The sequence below is a fragment of the Sturnira hondurensis genome, unplaced genomic scaffold (genome assembly GCF_014824575.4).
Source record: "Sturnira hondurensis isolate 20B ecotype Veracruz unplaced genomic scaffold, ASM1482457v3 Scaffold0014384, whole genome shotgun sequence".
Classification (NCBI taxonomy): Eukaryota; Metazoa; Chordata; class Mammalia; order Chiroptera; family Phyllostomidae; genus Sturnira; species Sturnira hondurensis.
In genome coordinates, this window is record NW_028087015.1 from 41,849,907 (window position 1) to 41,870,285 (window position 20,379).

At 44.3% G+C, this 20,379-nt stretch overlaps 1 protein-coding gene across 1 annotated transcript in view; it reads right to left on the reverse strand.

Moving 5' to 3' along the window:
• The window catches only part of OXCT1 (3-oxoacid CoA-transferase 1), a 143,842-nt gene that overhangs the window by 62,343 nt on the left and 61,120 nt on the right, over positions 1-20,379 (reverse strand). The window contains exons 8-13 of the mRNA XM_037063235.1: positions 17,596-17,703; positions 16,216-16,330; positions 14,082-14,176; positions 12,027-12,075; positions 5,884-5,956; positions 5,200-5,275 (exon numbers count right to left, since the gene is read on the reverse strand). Of these exons, the coding sequence (XP_036919130.1) occupies positions 5,200-5,275; positions 5,884-5,956; positions 12,027-12,075; positions 14,082-14,176; positions 16,216-16,330; positions 17,596-17,703 (516 nt within the window). The remainder of the gene's footprint in view (positions 1-5,199; positions 5,276-5,883; positions 5,957-12,026; positions 12,076-14,081; positions 14,177-16,215; positions 16,331-17,595; positions 17,704-20,379) is intronic.

Genomic DNA, 20,379 nt, shown 5'->3' on the forward strand with positions numbered 1-20,379 from the left:
TGGTGTTTCCTCCTGACTATCTCCTGCCTCAAATGTATTTTAAGGGGAATATTCCCTCTTTAACGTTAAGCAAAAGTGCATTGAAGGTGAAAATAATAAAGTTTTCAGTGTTCACTTTTCGTTGTTCGCCCACTTAACCCTAACAGAAACGTATACTTCAGGTTGTGCCATTCGTAAGCGGTAGAGCCAAAATCCAAATCAAATTCCTTCCAAACTGAAGATCGTGGTCTTGGATTCCTAAGCTATCTTGCATCCAAAAGACTTAAACATACACATAGTGCATCACATACAAAGAAGCCAAGAAATAATTACCAGCTGCCAAAGGAACAAAAGAAATGCTCATCACAAGACCCTACCAGCTTCCAATCCCAAAAGAACAGAACCAACACAAGCACTATTGATGCCTAGCTTTTCCGGGTCCGGCAGACCTCCAGTGATCCTGATTGGCACCTGACTGGCCCGTTCTTTGGAAGCTTGTTAGTGCAAGACCGCACTAAGCAAAGCAAAAAGTAATAAACACAGATGTTTTCATCATGCTCAGGAATCCCAACAGGATATGAAAATTGCGATACACGTTGTAAAATCTTCTCTACAAACGACACGTACGTGATGCACACTGTTACTGTGAGAGCTTCCAGCCTCGCCGCCTGCTGAACCATCTCATAAACCAACTGTACACTGACTTTTTAAAAGATGCTTAAGTTCCCTGAAGGCAACAACGTATTAAATATGTTTTTGCCACATACCCAGGCCACTGTATGAACTGATTTCAAATCTCAGTAACAGTCCAATAAAACAGATATTTAAATCGCTACTACTTCTGCTATTGTTCCCTCTGCCAGGGACCCCCAACCCTTCCTCTGAATTTATCAAGGAATAACCACTGTCTTACTTAGTAGCATGTACCATGTTCGAGCTCTCTGACATGTACTTTGCATGTATTATACCATTTATTCCTTAACATAGTCCTATACGTAGGTACTATTATATCATCCCCACATTACAGATGAGGAAACATAGGCCACTGCTTCAAGTTACAGAGATAACAAGTGACAAAAATGAGACTTTAACTCAGGTCTGTCTCACAACAGGGCTCTTGCTCTCAACTGCTAAATGATGAATGCTATTAATGGGTCAATCATATTTTCCTTTAAATTTTAAATATGAATTATGATCATTCTTTAATATACTATTTTTTCTTTAAATTGTATTTTATTGATTATGCTTTTACAGTTGTCCCAATTTCCCCCCTTCTCCCCCCTCCACCCAGCACCCCCGACTCCCTCAAGCCATCCCACACCTTTGTTCATGTCCTTGGATCATGTGTGTAAGTTCTCTGACGACTCCATTTCCTACACGGTACTCTACATCCCCATGGAGGCTCTGTAACTACCTCTTTGTACTTATTAATCCCCTCAACTCTTCACCCATTCCCCCACACCCCTCCACCTGGCAACCATCAATACGCTCTCTATATCCATGATTCTGTCTCTGTTCTTCTTGTTTGCTTAGTTTGTTTTTCAGATTCAATTGTTCATGGACATGTATTTATTGCCATTTTATTGTTCACAGTTTTGATCTTCTTTATCTTAAATAAGTTCTTTTGACATTTCATATAATGGTTTAGTGATAATGAACTCCTTTAGTTTTTCCTTGTCTGGGAAACTATCTGCCATTTGATTCTAAATGATTATCTTTGCGGGCTAGAGCAATCTTGGCTGTAGGTCCCCGCTTTTCATGATTTTGAAAATTTCTTGCCAATTCCTTTTTGCCTGCAAAGTTTCTTTTGAGAAATCAGCTGACAGTCTTATGGGAACTCCCCTGTAGGTAACTAATTGCTTTTCTCTTGCTGTTTTAAGATTCTGTCTTTATCTTTAACCTTTGGCATTTCAATTTTGACATGTATTGGAGTGGGCCTCTTTGCATCCATCTTGTTTGGGACTCTGTCCTTTCTGGACTTGCATGTCTATTTCCTTCACCAAATTAGGGAAGTTTTCTTTCATTACTTTTTCAAATAGATTTCCAACTTTTCCCTCTTTCTCTCCTCCTCCTGGCACCCCTATGATGCGAATGTGGGAATGTCTGATGTTGTCCCAGAGGGTCCTTATGCTATCCTGGTCTGTTGGACCATTTTTCTTCTTGTTGTTCTGACTGGTTGTTTTTTGCTTCCTCATGTTCTAAATCATTGATTTAATCCTCAGCTTCGTCCACGCTATTGTTGTTTCCCTGTAACTTGCTCTTTATTTCAATTAGTGTATCATTTGTTTCTGACTGGATATGTTTTATTCTGTTGAGGACCTTACTAGCTTCCTTGAACATCCTTATAACCAGTGGTTTGAACTCTGCATCTGATAGATTGTTTCTCTCCATTTTTATTTAGTTCTTTTACTGGACTTGATCTGTCCTTTCACTTGGACCATGTTTCTTTGTCTCCTCATTTTTGGCAGCCCCCCCTGTGCTGGTTTCTACGTATCAGGTAGAGCTGCTGTGTCTTCCTGTCTTGGCAGTGTGGCCTAATGTAGGAGGTACCCTATAGTTTGGTGGCACAGCCTCCTCTATCACCCAAGCTGGGTACTTGAGGTGTGCTCTTTGTGGGAGTTGAGTACACCCTCCTCTTGTAGTTGAGCCTTGATTGCTGTTGACAGGTCAACGAGAGGGATTTACCCAGACCTGTCAGTTTCAAGGACTGGCTGTGACCACTGACCACCAACCTCTGCTCTCCATGGAGGATCAGCTGTGCAAAGGCAGAATGGGAGTGCTCCACTGTGGTCTATAGCTGTCTACTGGGTGTGCAAGTTCTGGGGTTTCCTGGGTCATGCAGGCCAAGGTCACCACCTACCTGTTTTGCCTGGGGCCACCCTGACTAAACTATAAAGCAATCCAAAATGGTTGCTACCTGTGCTGTGCTTGGAGAATCCTGGGCAAAGCCAAGCTGTGCTAGGTTGGCTGCTGCTAGTGCCGGGCCTGAGGCGACTTAGCAAGGTGTCAGGGGCTGGAGACACACTGAGGCTGGCTGTTGCTTGTTTGAGAGAATTTTAGAAGTTGTGAAGCATGAGCCAAAACCAGCCATTCATATGAAAAAGCAGCTTGGGTAGGCCCATAAGTTGGGTGGAAAGGAGTGGCTATAGATCTCCAGGGTGGGGCAAACAGTGTTAGCCAGTTTGATGGAGTCTCAGATATGGCATCAGCCTCCCAGCTCTCTGGCTCTGTGGGGGAGGATTCAGAAAAGGGACAATGACCTCTACCTACCTTTCTGTCTGGGAAAAAGCTGTCCCCCAGCTCTCGCCTTAATGCCAGATACTTTAGCTCCTCCCCATATGTCACTGGTGTCTTTCAAGCTGCTAACTCAATGCTGGAGCTCAGAGGGAATGAGTCTGAGTAAGTCTGTGTGTGGGTTCCTTAAGAGGAACTGCTTGGGACTGCAGAAGCTTCTTCTACTGACTCAATCCCTGTTCATTTTCACAGCCAGAAGTCATGGGGACTTACCTTCCTAGCACTGGAACCCTGGGCTGGGCAGCCTAACGTGGGGCTGGGACTCCTTGTTCCCAAGATATCCCTCTCGAATTTTTATATACCGTGTGCGGATGTGGGACCAGCCCATTCCTCATCTGTGCCCCTCCTGCCAGTCTGGAAGGATGTCATTTCTTTAATTCCATAGTTGTCACACTTCCATTCAACTTGATTTCTNAGCTTCTTCTACTGACTCAATCCCTGTTCATTTTCACAGCCAGAAGTCATGGGGACTTACCTTCCTAGCACTGGAACCCTGGGCTGGGCAGCCTAACGTGGGGCTGGGACTCCTTGTTCCCAAGATATCCCTCTCGAATTTTTATATACCGTGTGCGGATGTGGGACCAGCCCATTCCTCATCTGTGCCCCTCCTGCCGGTCTGGAAGGATGTCGTTTCTTTAATTCCATAGTTGTCACACTTCCATTCAACTTGATTTCTGATGCTTCTGAGTGATGATTGTTCTGTATTTTAGTTGTAATTTTGATGTGGTTGTGTGAGGAGGTGAGCCATGTCTACCTATGCTGCCATCCTGACTGGAAGTCAATACCTTGTCCCTCAAACCTGGTTACACATTGTAATCACCATGGTTGCTTTTAAAACACCCAGTGCCAGGCTACATCCCAGATTAAATAATTGGGAAACTCTTGGGGTGGCTCACAGGTGTCAATATTTTTTAAAACTCCCAGGTGATTCAAACATAGAGCCAAGAGTGGGACTCAGAGCTCTGAAAATTATTGAAACTTAAAATTACTATTTCAGGAGGTAGATCAAAAGAGCTGAGCTAACACAATTTCTAACATTTTTATCAACTACACTAACCCACTTTCCTCAGAAAATCATTAGGAAAAAATCTAACATTTCAAAAAAAACCTCTCAAATCACAGACCACGATCCTCAGTGTGAGCTACAGTCTTTTTAGCTGGTGCTACAGAGAAACACACAGGAATACATAAAACATACACGTCAGTAGGGTAATGTGAGTTTCCAGCCAAAATGAGCCCACAGTCATGGGCCCGTGCTCACTACGGTTTCCACACACATGTCTGAAAGCAACAACTGCAGAGAATGAACCACACTCCCAAACTAACTCACTATAGTCCTGTCTCCAAAATTGATTCTAATAGATTCTTCCTTGACTTCGATCATTAGTAAATGAAAACCATCTGCATATCACAAGCAAGTTTGAACATCCCAAGTTTTGTTTTCCATAATGGAAGACAGTGTGATTGATTACTTATGGGTCACATGACCAATCAAGAGAGAATTTTAACCACTCACTGTGAATAAGGAAATAATAGAATTAACATAAAGTTTATAAATTTGTTCACTGTTCTTGTTAGTTATAAAAAAACTAGTTATGATAAATATTTGTATTACTTACTTTTATCAGAATAAAATTACGCCATTTTTAAAAATCTTCCTTACATCTGTTTCTTTATGGAAAATTCTGCTTTGGCCAATCTTGCTTATTTATACTCCCAGCTACATCATAAACTGGAAAAGCTGAATGTTTCTCAGTGTTTGCTTAATTAAAATTTCATTCAAATAAGAAGAAGACATTAAAATCTTTCTTATTTTTAGAAGAGTTATACTTTACTCTCAGAGCAACTTGATGTGATTTTTTCTTAGTGTTTCAGAAGTCAGGGTTCTGGCCCAAGCATCACTCACATGAGAAAGCATCTACTCACGGGGATCATCCAGTTGGCCAGGTCACCGTACTTGGACACCTGCATGGCTCCGAGCATGGTCAGGTTGACGTGCCCTCTAAGGAGGGGAAAGAGGAGATGAAAGGCAAACCCCACAAACTCTACGCCCCCTTCGCTTGCAATCGCCAGTGATTAAAATAAAGAATTCTACATTCCCCCCAATACATTTGCTTTTTCCCACCCAACACCTGATTTCCAAATACATCAGCTCAAGCTGAAGTGGAGAAACAACCAGTAAGAGTTCTTTAAAAAAAATGGTAAGTTTATACTGTTTCCCAAAACAAATTAAAAACAGGTGTACACAGTGAGCTTGTTTCCTTCGGTGAGGGAGAATGTGGCTTGATTTGAAAGCAAACACTAACTAGAAAATGAACACAGTTTGCAGAAAACGCTAGGATCCCCAAGAAAAAAAACATGTAAAACTGTTTACTTCACGAGAGCTGGCACACAGATATATATTCCATTGGGGGGGCTCTTTTAATACCAGCAGCCTGAATGTTCCAACTCCCAACATTCGAAGTGAATAATTTCACATCTTGGTGCAGCTGAACAAGCCCAAGATGGTTTTCTGGCTGGGAGATGTGTCTGTGTCTCAGAGCCTTGCTCAAACAGCCCATGACTCAGCCCGGGCCACCGAGTGAAGTGAGAGCGGCCGCTATTACATACCCTCTAATCATCGCAAATGACTCATCGCTGGAGAAATAAGAGGCTCCTGGAAGAACAGTAACTGTTTCCTTGCCTACACACAGGCACGCATGCGTGCAAAAGGAAAAAAAAGAAAGACTATTAGATCTAAGAGTATCTTGGTGGAGAGAGGGGTCGGCATTTCCTGTTTCCTAAGGAACTAAGGCTCCCTTTACCGAAATGCAGGGGCAATTTGGGGTGTGGGGGACACAGTGGAAACTGTCCACTCTGTGGGGAGAAACACTTTGTCAGTAACATTGCTCGCATTTGCCCTTGCACGCTGATAATGAAGAACAGACCAACTTTTTAAAAATTATTGTTCAAGTATAGTTCTCTGTCTTTTACTCCCATCCTAGCCCACCCCCCCAGTGCTCCCCACCTCCCTCCCATTTCCACCTCCTTAGTTGTTGTCCTTGTGTCCTTTATACTAGTTCCTATAAATCCTTCCCATTTTTCCCCTGAAATTCCCTCCCCTCTCCCCTCTGGTCACTGTACCCCTGAAGAACAGACCAACTTTTAATTTCATTATTGTTTTGAAATTGTCTACACAATGCAACCCCTGTTGACTATCCCCTTCCGGGATTCCCACCAGCCCCGCCCCCGACACCAGCCCTGCCCCTGGGAGGCACCTGTCACAGTCCAATGCTACTATGGTCGTGGGGGAAAACAGGTTGTGGAGTAACCCTGAAGAAATGCAGTTCTGAAGGGAAGATTACCAGAGATGTTCCGTTATTTCTTAAAAACCAGTGAACAGAAAGAGAGGACCCACCTAATTCCTTAACATCATCAGGCCCGAATCTTCTCTTTCAACCTCAATCTCTCTCTCTCCGTGTTGCTCTCTCTCTCTCCCCCTTCATCCTTCCTCTCTCGCCCCTCCAAGTTTCTAGTAAAACCCTAGGACTTGGATGAAACTGGGGAATAGCACCCTAATACTGGCAAATACCTTGAATGTTAACTTCCAAGAGGAGAGGACCTCTCTCATAATAAAAGTTCACAACTGGGCAAGATCTTCAAAGTCATCCAGTCCCCACGCAACTAATGCTATCGCCTGACTCATACCTAAGTTCCTTTCTTCTTGTGACCTATGTCCTGCCTGTTCAGGGGCATCAGGCACCCAAGAGAAAGTGTTCACAGGCCACTGTGCCAAAGGTAGGCCAGCTGTACGAGAACACCGGTGCACTACCCCCCCGGGGAACGGGACAGATGAAAGGAAAGGGAAGAAAAGTTGTAATTCCAAGACTGGACTAGAGAAAGACTCCTGGGCACAAGGAGACCAGGGTGGTCTGACCATGCCCAGCTGGGCAACACAGCTGTACGCAGCCTCTCAAGTCTTCTCCGAAGCTACAGATGGAGATCTGTACCCCTCTCCATTTGAGCTCGGATATGGAGGAAGAGTGTGACTATTTCTATCATGCTGAAATATTTATCCCCCGAAGGAGTTTGATGCTAAGTAAGGGAAACGTTTGCACATCGTTCAAAGTACCACAAAGCTGAAGAGCTTTAGAAAATACTTTCTGGTGTGGTTAGTAGGAGCTTTTAGACATAAGATCTGAAGGATGAAATGAGGTAAGGCACGTAAAGCCCTTCGTCTGTGCCCGGCCCAGAGAACGGCTCCGCAGCCATTAGCGTTCATGATCCCTCCCGCCAAACCAGTGCTGCTGCGCCTCGAGGAATAAAGGCTCCAGGCCCACGCAGCTGACTTCCACGGTGGGGTCATGCAGCCTGCCTGTGAACTCCGGGCTTCAGGGCAGGCGTAATACAACGACGCCTTATCCCAACCCAAGTTCTATGTCCAGCCAATTCAGCGCCTCACCAATCCTGTGAGCTGGAGAGGCAAGGAGGAATATTTCATAAGAGAATAAAGCAGAGAAATAGAAAACCCTCAATCCCTTTGTTCTCTGTCTTAAATCACACTGACCTCCAAATAGCAATCTTCCACTGGCTGATAGGACATGGCAGGCATCGTGTGCCACTGTGCAGGAGACCCCGAGATCCACGCCGAGAGCTCCCCCTGCCCCCTGCCGACGTGACTCATGACGCACAGTTTTATTAAATGGCTCAGAAAACGGCTCTCTTGAAGAGAGCTGTCAGGCCCCCGATAATGCATTCTGGTGTCTTAACAAATTACATCCTTTGGAAGCAAAGTTAATTTTCAGCACTTTAAACATCCAACAGCTAAACAAAAATAGATATCCTCAGGTGGAATCCACGCTTTTCAAACACAGTGTCCAAATGTGGTCAAGAAATAGCTGTAACTAGTACCTTGAAGACAAAGGGCTTTCTTATTTGGTCTTTCCTGATTGATTCCTGTCTCCTCCTCCTTCTCTGTGTGTAAAAGTCTAGATACTGCCCTGACTTGTGTGGCTCAGTGCATTGCACATTGTTCCGCAGACCACAAGGTCACCGGTTCAATTCCCAGTCAGGGCACACGCCTGGGTTGCAGGTTTGGTCCTAGTTGGAGCGTACACGAGAGGTAACTGATTGATGTTTCTCTCTCACATCAGTGTTTCTCTCCCTCTCTTTCTCCCTCCCCTTCCCTCTCTCTAAAAAACAATAAAATATTTAAATAAATAAATACAAATCTAGATCCTTTCATGACATTTATGCAAAAGAGTTTCTGAATATCATGAGTTATACAAGTCCTTTAGCTCAGGATTTAACAAGTCATTCACTGAACATCAAGCCAATGCCCACTATGGGCCTTGAAAAACGTTACAAACAAAACACAGATGCCCTCAACTAATGGTTCTCAACTGTGACCCCACCGGAATCACATGGAGGGCTAGTGAAAACGCTGCCTGCTGAGCTCAGCTCCCAGAGTTTATAATTCTGGAGGCTTGTGGTGGGGGGGGGGAGCCCTCAGCATTTCCTATTTCTAACAAGTCCAAAGGGACGGTGGTGCTGATGCTGAGGGTCTTGGGCCTCCACCTGGGAACCACGGCCCTTAGCAAAGAGGCATATTGTCCAGCAAGAGAGACATGTACACAAATAAGCCACCAAAGGATTTGGAGAGGAAAATAAATTACCAATAAGGAGCTGGGCAAGAAAGAGTAGGGAGACAGAGCAAAACCAAAAAAAAAACCCTGGTGACTGGCACAGGAAGAGCCAAGGAGTGGAGGAAGGAAAGCAGGAGCCCGCCAGCCACAACCAAAGGGGACCCTGGAGGGCCATGTGGGGGCCTCGCACCCTTGCGGGGCCCCCTAGAAGACCAAGCTGGAACGGTCAGCTGCACCCCGTCAGAGACCCAGGATGCTGTGCTGCGCATGCCCGTGTCTGCAGGCCTGTGGGACTCCGGATGTGGTGCGTACACCCACAGAGCGGGGTTTCTCCTGCGCGGCACGACTGACATTCTGGAGGGGAGAACTCCTCGGAGGGCTGTTCTGGTTACCGCAGATGGCCGCAGCCTCCCTGCCCTCTATTCACCACATACTAATCACACTAGATCCTAATAAGGCATGTCAATCAAAAATGTCCCCAGACACGGTCAAATGCCCCGGCTGTCACCTCTTCTTGCCCATTGAGAACTACAGCTCTAGAGACACGAGGCAGAGGCCAGGGCTGTATACAGTCATGAGATCCACATGATGGGTTTTTCTACAGCAGTCTGCATCAAAGGCAAGCAATGTCTACATTACCTGTACATTAAAATCGGAAAACAATAGAAAGAAATAGAAAAGAATGCAAAATGCTCTTAACATGAAAGCTAAAACATACATGGGGCATTTAGAAAACTTCTAATTACACTGGGGGACTGCAGATCTCCCCAAGATCTCCGAAATTTCTAATCGCTGCCTTCTGCACCTTCACAAAGCCCAGCTTTCCAGAGAGCGTGTCGGAGTGTATGGGGAGAAAAGTCCTGAAGGCAGAAGGAGAAGACTGGGTTCGTCCAGTCCCCAGCCAGGTGGTCTGAGCACATCAATTCACATCTCCGGATGCCGTTCCCCAGCCTGTACAACGGGCACATCAGTTCACATCTCCGGATGCACTTCCCCAGCCTGTACAATGGGCACATCAATTCACATCTCCGGATGCACTTCCCCAGCCTGTACAACGGGCACATCAATTCACATCTCCGGATGCACTTCCCCAGCCTGTACAACGGGGTTTCACTTGAGGCTCAAACACTATACACATGTGAAGAGGATGCTATAAACTCCTGAGCACTCTGAGGGTAGTGATTTTTACATAACCATATGACATTATTATTTAGAAATAACAATCCATAGAAACCGTTCTGTTATCATTTTAAAACTTAATACACTGGTCTGACCCAGAAATATAATCCTATAGTTATTTCAAGGGACATGAATAAAAATAGCCTTTCAAATTAACACACATACACACACAAAAAGGCCTGATCTCTCAGGTAATTTCCAATTTGAGGAGTTGAGAAAACTGCCTGTTTATATCCTGCATCCTCTAACTCAAAGTATTTCCACCCTGATTTGGACAACTCCAAAATCAAAAACATCACCGATCCCACAGAGGACTTTGACGAAAGAATAACAAAATTATCAGGCTGATTTGCCACGTGGCTTCCCAAAAGCCGTGAACTACCACTTCACACAGCAGTTTCAGGTTCTACATCACGGTTCAGAAGCTGGAACACACATCGGCGGGATGGAGACACTTTTAAACCTCAGATGTGCCTACCATCCAACAATGTCACTGAAAAAAATTAACTCTTTTTTCCAAGGAAAGGAGGTTCCATGAGCTCAAGCCTGACATTTAGAAAATCGAGTTATTCGTTTTGCGAATAACCTACTAACATCACAAGTTCATTAAACCGAGCAGCAAATATTTTCACAGATCAATGAGCTATTGCTAAAAGGCGCAGCACAATTAAATTACAGCCTTGGTTAAATGTCACTGCTTTACCTCAGTGGGCCTTTCAGAGTCGAGCTGTGTTAACTAATTCAGCTATTCAACCAGAAGCTGTTCCACGTCCGGGAACCCTGAGTATGAAACACGATTCTCCCTGGCAGCTGGCCTTTGCGCCCACCTCGTCTCTCCGGAGCCACATTACCGCTGCCGGAGGCAGAGCGGCGCGAACGCTCTTTCACGGGCACAGTGAACGGGAGCGAAGCAGGGGCAACCGAAACCCAGGCTAGAACGGCGTAACTAAGAGCTAACAAAAATTAGCTCCTGACGGGCAGCCGCCTCCCAAGCATCACCTTCAGGCCTAGCGGAGTGGCCGCGGGGCCTCGAGCCTGGGCAGCGACGACAGCCAGGGGGTCTCACCTGCTCTCCTCCCCCAAGCTGCTTACACACGCCACCCTAGGTTCCAGCCAACCGAATAACTAATAATGGAAGGAAAAGCATCTGAGTGTGGAGACAAGGACATGACAAGGGTGGAGTCCCCAATTCAAAGAAACTATTTATTACTCCTATCACTGGGTCCTACTTCACGGCAATATAATCCCCCTTAGGCACCTGGAACCTTTGAGGGACGCTCTCGGACCCTGAGGATGACTGGCGGACAGTAAACAGCTCCTATAACAAAGCCCCGGGCCCCAGGCCTTTTCTTTTGCCACTGTGGATCCACGCCCCCACCCTTCTCATCAAGAGAAGGCGGGTCTATTGCATCCTGGGAAGGTCCAAGGGGAGGTTCTGGCAGGAGACCCAGTGGGGCAGACCATGCCCTCATCCCCACCCAGGCTGCAGCGAGACAGCTGCGTTCTTCTCCCTGGCAGGTGACTGACCCTCTCTGACAGCCACCCGCCAAGGCCTGCCCAGGGCTCCTGGCAGCTCCCTGGGGTACCTCGCCCTCCTTTCCTGGTTGCCCTGATCTTGCCCACATCCCTGTCAGCTGTCCCTCCCTTTCACTCTCCCACTTACAGCCAGGACCCTGACTGACTGAGCCACCAACGCTCTGGCCATTCCATGCAGTGCCACCTGCAATTGTGCCTTTAACTCTCTCTGCCCTAAATAAAAGCAGACCTCTGACAAGAAGCCAGGCAAAGATGGGACTTGGAAGGCTTATCTCCCCCACTCGAGGAACAATAGACTGAACAAGCTCCAGCAAAAGACAAAGAATCAAGCTCAGCTCCTTACTAGCATTTGGCACAGAACTGAATCAAGAACCAAGGAAAACGCTGGAAAAACACGTAATTTAGCAAGTTTACCTGCATTGATTAGATCTGCATCAACTTCATTTTGTAATGGGTATGGGCCCTGTTGAACAAAGCAAATTATCAATGTCAACTGGCAAAAGAAGCTTCTCAGAGAACCGCACACCTAACACTGCAACACAAGCAACTTCTCCAAAATCCCTAGGAAACTGGCATCAGAAGACTTCAGGTGAATTTCAAAAAGTAACTCCGTCGTTTGCCTGGCTCTGTTTCTCATATTGATTGGTCTTTTCGACACTCATAACTTTGTGACTGGGTTAATAAAAAATATTTTCTACAACTTACCAAAGTTTGGAAATGATGTTATTAGAAATCCATGTCATAAAACAAAAAGGAACTATTTACTACCAATGCATCTAACATTATTTATAAACCTTCCTCTTAGGATCAATAAATATAAACTAAATGAGTGCATTATTTGGCTAGAAGCACCCAGAGAGGCAAAGTTTCCACTTTTTGGTATGCAGAAGCTGAAGATTTTATAATGTAGGGTTCTAAACTTGTCTCATAACATCTAAGTTTTGCAAACTTTGTTTTCTCTCTTTGCCTACTTATTCTCAATAAGTTTTCTTTTGCACAGCACCCCTTCTTTTTATAAGGCATCCCTAGTTATTTGAATGGGGAAAGGGGGTTTTGTAACATAACATACATGGATCAAAGAAGAGAGAAAAGGGAAAAAGAGAAATGAAAAAGGCATGACAGGCCCAAGAATGGGAATATACTAGCTGTAAAACTTCAACAGACTTTTTCTAAGGGACCCAATATTTATTCTTTAAAGAAACTGAAGTGATAACTAATGTTTAGACTAATGTACATTTTCCTTTAAACACTGACCATGGGTAATTCACATAGTCTTACTTCCCTATCTCCAAAGGGAGGGAATTGGCACTCCAGAAATCTCTAAGGTACATGAATAGTAAGTCTTTGACTTCAATGCGAATCTGTTTTTATTCAGACACACATCTTTTTTGTCTTTGAAAATGGTCATGATTATTACCTCCATGAATCGCTATTGATGCTATGCCGGTGATCACTACCAGTATTTCAAATACTGATACACAGTTGCTCTATGTACCATTTTTATTGCATGAGTGGTTGTGATTCACTGAGGAATAACAAAGATTAGGAATATTATAAATTGGCAAACTATAAGTAATCTCTGCCACAGCTAATAATTAAATTAAAAATATCATCCAGGAAGCAAAACTGCTTCTCACTTTCATTACAATATTGAATAAAAATTGTAGCCAAATTCTATGAGAATGCTGAGCTCATCTGGAAGATTAATTGCGAGGAAAAGAAACTTCTACCCTTTTGGACAACAGGACCTTAACACAGTAATTAGATGAGAAGAATTTCTAAGACTTTTTGAATCAATCAACTGTCAAAAAAGGTCCCTGCCCTAAATAGATACCTTACTCTGCGGTTTTCATCAGTGCCTTACTGAATTTTACTTCACAGAGAATTGCTGATGACCTTCACTCTTGTCCAAGCACAAGAGAGTTACAAAGAGTGAACTGAGCAGGAGCCCGTGAGGCCTCTCCGAAGCCGGCATCCAGGGGAGACAGGAGCCCACAGTCTGACAAAGCAAGAGCAGCCACACGCCCAGGACACTGCCATCTACTATGGAAAATACAACCTTACAGACTCACAACTCCCACCAATCAGTGGGAAAGTGAAATATGTTATTGTGATGACAGACAAACAGGTAAGTTTGGAGCCCTGGGTGGCGTAGCTCAGTGGATTGAACGTGGGCCTGCGAACCAGACGATCGCGGTTCGATTCCCAGTCAGGGCACATGCCTGGGTTGCAAGCCGGTTCCTTGCAGGCTAACTACCAGCAGGGGATGCACAAAAGGCAGCCATACATTGATGTTTCTCTCCCTCTCTCCTTCCCCTCTAAAAATAATTAAATAAATAAAATCTTTAAAAAAAAAAAAGAAAGGTAAGTTTGGAAACTTTAAGCTGATAACTCTCAGTCATACGATTTCACTACACAGAATGTCTCGTCAACTGGATCATATACATAAAACTTTAATTTCTATCTTACCAAACCCAGGATTCCATTTTCGCTTTGCAGATGAACAGTCATGTTTGGGCTGATGAAGTTGCTGGCCAGAAGTGGGATTCCTATGCCCAAATTAGCTGAAAAAAAGATGTTAAGGTAGAAGGCAGAAAAGGTCGAGAGATTATGCCATAAATCTTCTACGTATATAAATCTGAAGAGAGGCCTTCTTTAAAGGCAATCATTCTGAATGTAATCACTGGACATTCTCCAGTCACCTCTAGGCACTACTTTGTAATTTTTTTAAAAATCACTAATTAATCACAGCTTTGTCAACAGCATTAATACGCTTCCCATAAATATATGAAAGTGGTGGCTTTGGAAGACAAGCCAGGAGGTCATTTACATTGTAAGACATATTTTATTTTCCTTAATGTGCTCAGCAAACACATTGGACTGATGCATTATGACTTATGACTGATATATTATTAAACATGGCCTGACCTTTGTTTAAAAGCCATTCTGACTTTTCAAAACTCCAACTAAAAATAAAGACAATCTATCATACTTAAAAAGGGCTACCATTCTTAGATTTAAAAAAAGTTCTGGGACAACACCAGAATGTCTGCATTGAAGTGATCCACAAGTGCTGCCTTTGGACCCCGGCAGCATTCACTGGAGCTCAGTCTTCCGAGTCTTCCCTAAAACATGAGCTGGGGGAGTGAGTCTCAGGGAATACAACTGAGACCCTATAAAAAGGCACATTGAAGGGCTAACGGAGGGTGTTGAATCTTCTTCCTTGGACATCAAAATAGGGTCTAACTTGATTTGTATCCAGATGGGATGGATCGGAGATACTCGAACAGAAACTGGTAGACACAGCGACAGTGTGGTGGTTTTCACCAGAGGCAAGGGGTCTGGGGTAGGAAGAGTGAAGGGGTCAAATACACGGTGACGGAAGGAGATCTGACTTTGGGTGGTGAATGCAATGCACACAGTTGACGTAGCACAGAACTGTACACGTGCAACCTCGATGATTTTATCAGCCAATGGCACCTCAATAAGTTTAATTTTTAAAAAGAGGGACACGCTGCCTAGAACTTCTGACTGTATTGTCCACTAGCCCTGCAGAATGGCAAACCCTCACGGGGATTTAAATGAAGTCGAAGTCCAAACGGTCATTTACTAAATTACCTCTTCCTATCTCTTTTTTGAGAAAGTATTTGAAGAAGAACTTGAATCATTTACTGAACACCCTTACAAAACATTATTTCTAATGTTCTAATATTTAAAACACTAGAAATAAAAGAGTATACACTCAGGGGATCTTTGCCAAAGAAACAGGGGTTGTTAAGAAGTTGGGTCTTACAGAAAAAGACAAATACCGTACGTTTTCACTCATATGTGGAATCTAAAGAACAAAATAAACAAACACACAAAACAGAAACAGACTCGCAGACACAGAGAACAGGTGAATGGTACCAGAGGGGAGGGGGGTTGGGGGTTGGAAGACTGAGAGATAAAGATGAAGGAATTAAGAAGTACACATTGGTAGTCACAAAAGAGTCATGGGCATATAAAATACAGCATAAATAATATAGTCAATAATATTGTAATAACTATATATGGTGCCAGGTGGGTACTGAAAATATTGGAGCAAAGACTCTGTAAAGTATATGATTATCTAACCACTATGCTGTACACCTGAAACTAATACAAAATAATACTGAATGTAAATTGTATTGAAAAATAAAATTTTTAAAAAGTTGGATCTTGTATGTTTCAATGAGTATGCAAATGCCAGAATATGGAGAAAATAAATGGCACTGGTTATAACTGGTACTTCTGAGATTTGAAACCCTCATCTTGGGTAATCTCTAGTCCTAATAACATTTAGTCAAACGCCAAACTGCACTAAAATCCACTGTGTATGAGCCAATGGCTAAGCAAATCTTCAGTCACCATTCTGTTCTAAGAAGACAAATGGACTATAACTCCAATATCACACATCTTGATATCTTTAGGTTATAAGCCACATTTTGGAACAAACAAAACTGATCAACTGCTTTAACAGCTACCAGGACTATAAATAAAACCCTGTGCATCCGGCCTAGCAGCCTGACACACTGCGAGAGGCGAGGGCCACGCCTGCACGCAGGCCCCCAAGGACGGAGGATACCATACATGCCATCCTCAAATTCAAGGGCTGCCCGCTTGATGATGCGTTCCCGCACATTATCTCCCGGCTTTCCAGACTTGGCTTTTACCTCTCCCTCTTTCCGGATCGACATTCGCTTTAAAATGAACAGAAACAAGTTATTTGCACGTGAGGCATATCCTTGGATTTTTATCACTGTGGACGGTCAAAGTTTCACTAGAAAAAAAAATTAACTCTGTCCCACTACTGCTATGATGCAAATCTATAAAGTAACAGCGTTTTTAAAAAAAGAATGTGACATGAAAGCATAACCTTCAGGAAGGATGAAGGGGAAAGAGGTCAGATTCCTTTGAAGAGGAAGATACACTCGCTCTGAGTCTTTGAAGTGAGTAACGCCTCTGCTCCTGCTCACTGGCTGCTGCTCCCACTGCCCCCCAGGACTCCTGCGACTGCGCTCTCCTCGGGGGCTCAGGACAGAGGCAGCACAGACACAAAAGGAACAGACCTCGGACTCCGTTTCCGCAGGCCTGGCAGAATGTGTTTGGCTGGTGTCGCTGCTCTCAATTGCCTGCTTCCACCTGCAGAGTCTAGACTGGTTTTGGCCACAGGTGCATCACAGAGAGATCACAGAAATATCCAGAAACCAGCCAGGAGAGTATTTCCAACACGAAATCTCCTTAACACAGACTCAGGTCTTTATTTGTCCCATCATTCCTCCCTAGCCCACTGACATGAGTTTTGACAAACAGAATTGCAGAATGCCATTCTATTTGATGTCCACAGGGTAGAAGGCATCTCTGATTCCCGGGGATTCCCCCCCTGCATATCTGTTTTGTTGCTGATGCCTAGATACTTCTGAATCTTGGCATTAATTCTGGCCCACATGGTCATTCTGGCAAGCTCCGAGTTACCTGAAATACCTCCAATGCTTCTGGAAGCCACGCCTTGCCACAATCTCCCCGCCAGCTGCCTAGAACCTAAAGCCTAACGCTAATGGGAGGCGATGTTCACTGTGGACTCTATCAAGTGCCAAACACCTTCCGGGTGCACAGGCATTTCTGCACAGTCCAACATTACGAGCCCAGCAGGGGGGCAAGTCGGCAGAGACAGACTACCCTTCCCTACCTTACCAGACAAGGTAAATGCAAACCTGCACATCCTACCCCAGGGCAGTTACCGGGCATGGAGAACACAGCCTGCAACCATAAGTCACTGCTGAGTGGGACGGTCCACAGAGGATCGCGTCCCCTCTCAATGGACACAGGAGAAGCTCCTATGAAGTAAGATCCAGAGCAAGGCCTCCCGCTCAGCGCGGACTCCCTGTCACCCAGAACGACCCCAGGGGCACACATCTCTGATAAGCAGACCCGTAAACAGTGACAGCGGATCTAAGTCAACTACCTCAATTCTCTTCTCATAGTTTTCTCCCTTTATAAGGCGATGGACATAGATCTTAGGAACATGGATGTCTTCTGGTGCAAACGATCCAACATCCACAATTTCTTCGACCTGTACACAGAGAAAACAATAATTACATAGTGAAAGCTTAAACCCAACACTTTTTATTTAAGAAATGAAGTAGAAGCATCTTCACGTCCAACTTAGGTTGTGTACACAGTTGTACATACACACACACACAGATGTACACATACACATACACAGATGTACACATACACACATACAGATGTACATATACACACAGAGTTGTACACATACACACCAGTTGGTGGGTAGGCGAAAGTAGGGTTACAGTGTAAGTATGCAAAGGAGTTTATCCTTGTATTATTATTTATTAATTGTTGTCTTATTTTCCATATAAACTGTAAACTTACTTTTGCCAACCTTGTATATAAGAAAGAATAGGTAGGAGTATGTGTGTGTGTGTGTATGATTTAGATCACGCCTTCTGGACCAGCAAAAAAAGAAGAAATTCAACTACATGTGTCTAAATGTAAAATACTGAGCACAAAGCTTCAGAACTTCGTCTTTGCCCAAAACAGCTTCAGTTACAAATTTGTCAAGGACAGCTGCTTGAACTTTCACTAATTGCAGTTCAACTATGCTCCCTTGAAAGAACATCCCTTAAGACCATTTTCAAAATTAATGGGAAATTGATCATACCAAAACCAAAAATCTGTAACAACATCTGCTTGGTCCATTGAAGAGCTTTTAAATATAGATACAAGTGCTATTTCTAACAGTTTTTCATTGTTCCTATTGGCTTCCTAGAATCGTGAACAAAATGCAACTGCTGAAATAATTTTACTTAAAGACCAATTATTAATTTCAACGTGGAAATTTCAAAAAGCAAATATTAACTAATAACTAGAAATACCCAATGCAATTAGAACTGATTCACAGAGTAAAGGGACATTTTATAGCAATGTGCAATGCCCCAAGTAAGCCAGCTATTTTAGAATTCAAAAAGGAAAATATGGTTTTTTTACATCAACCTAAAAAAAATCAGAACAAGAAGGATCAAGAAAAACCAAGGTCAATGTTGTTCTGGTCAAAGAACTACTTTTCAGGTGCCAAGAAAAAATGGTACCTTAAAGACAAGTACCAGTTTGGCACAATTCTCCGCGTACAAAAGCAAACAGCTCTTGCACGTGGAGAATTGTGCCAAACTGGTCCCCTAAACTAACTACTGGACTCTCAGGAGTGTTTCAGGTGAAGCAGCCCTTACACCACACCCCTCGAACAATGAAAGAAACGCAGGAACTACAAGAGCAGTTTTAGTCAGTGTGCACTGCTCCTAAATAGCCAAAAAGGAATAGGACCTGGTGGATAAGAGCTCTCTTCTCTGATAAACAGAAGGGTCTTGACCCAAATCGAACGAGAACTCAAGGAAGAGTCAGGAAACAGGGGCCATCTAAACTGAGATAGGGTGTAGAGCTGTGTGCCGACCTCCCTCTGAGAATGAGTAATGAGGCGGCAAGGGGACTTCCCATCACCGTACTCTGCACCTTTCCTTCCGGACCTGTCCGTGCTCTGGTGTCCCCTCCCCAAGACAGTGACCAGGTGAGAGGAGGTGGAGGCATGACATGCAGAGCAGCTGAGAGCATCCTGCCACCTGTTCAGCCAATGGGACTTCCAGCCATCAGGGCTCATGCCCATCTTTACACTTATGTAATTCAACCCTTCAAAGATGTTCGTGACTTTAAAAATTCATGTATGCATTAAATCCATTATCCTGAGGATAAATATGAAGACTTACTTTTCGTGAAAATATTTACCACAGCACCTGTTAAAATATTAAGGAGTTGGAAACAACCTAGAAAGACTCCGCCAAGATGGAGGCATAGGTGGAAACACTGTGCCTTCTCCCACAACCAAGTTTGAATACAACAAAGGTTTGGAGAACAAAGACACAGCCAAAGAACAGAAAAATTGAACTATACGGAAGTCCGACAAGGAACCGTTCAACTGGACTGGTAAGAGGGGTGGAGCCAGCAGCGGAGCAGGGTCAGGCAGGAAGGATCCCCCAACCCAGGCACCCAGGCAGCTCCATGGCAGGCTGATCCAGTGAAGGCTCGGGGTGGCGGGCTGACCGGGGTCACATATGACCGTGCGCAGATAAACCAGCAAAGGAATGAGCAGTGAAACGACCGCCCAGGCCCCAGCAGGTGAACCCAGAGGCGAGCTGACCGAGGCTGCACATTCGGGCGCAGTGGGACAGACTGCGTGGCCTGCGGTGCTGGCGAGAGGCAGCAGAGAAGACTGCCGTTGCTTTCCTTTGGCCCCGCCCCCACATACAGCGTCACAACCCAGCGACCTGGGTTACCCGGCCCTGGTGAACACCTAGGGCTCTGCTCCTCATATGTAACAGGCATGAACAGTCCAAAATATGGCTCAAGAAGAACTCAAAGCCCCAGGGCCAATAACTTAAGCGACCAGGAAATAGTGAACCTCTCAGACGCACAATTCAAGACACTGGTGATCAAGAGGCTCACAGAACTGGTTGATTTTACCCACAAATTAGAGGAACATATGAAGGCTAAACTAATTGAAATGAAGGGAAATGCACAGGAAACCAATAGTGATGGAAAGGAAACTGGGACTGAAATCAAGGGAGTGGACCAGAAGGAAGAACGAAACATCCAACCAGAAAAGAATGAAGAAACAAGAATTCAAAAAAATGAGGAGAGGCTTAGGAACCTCCAGGACATCTTTAAATGTTCCAAC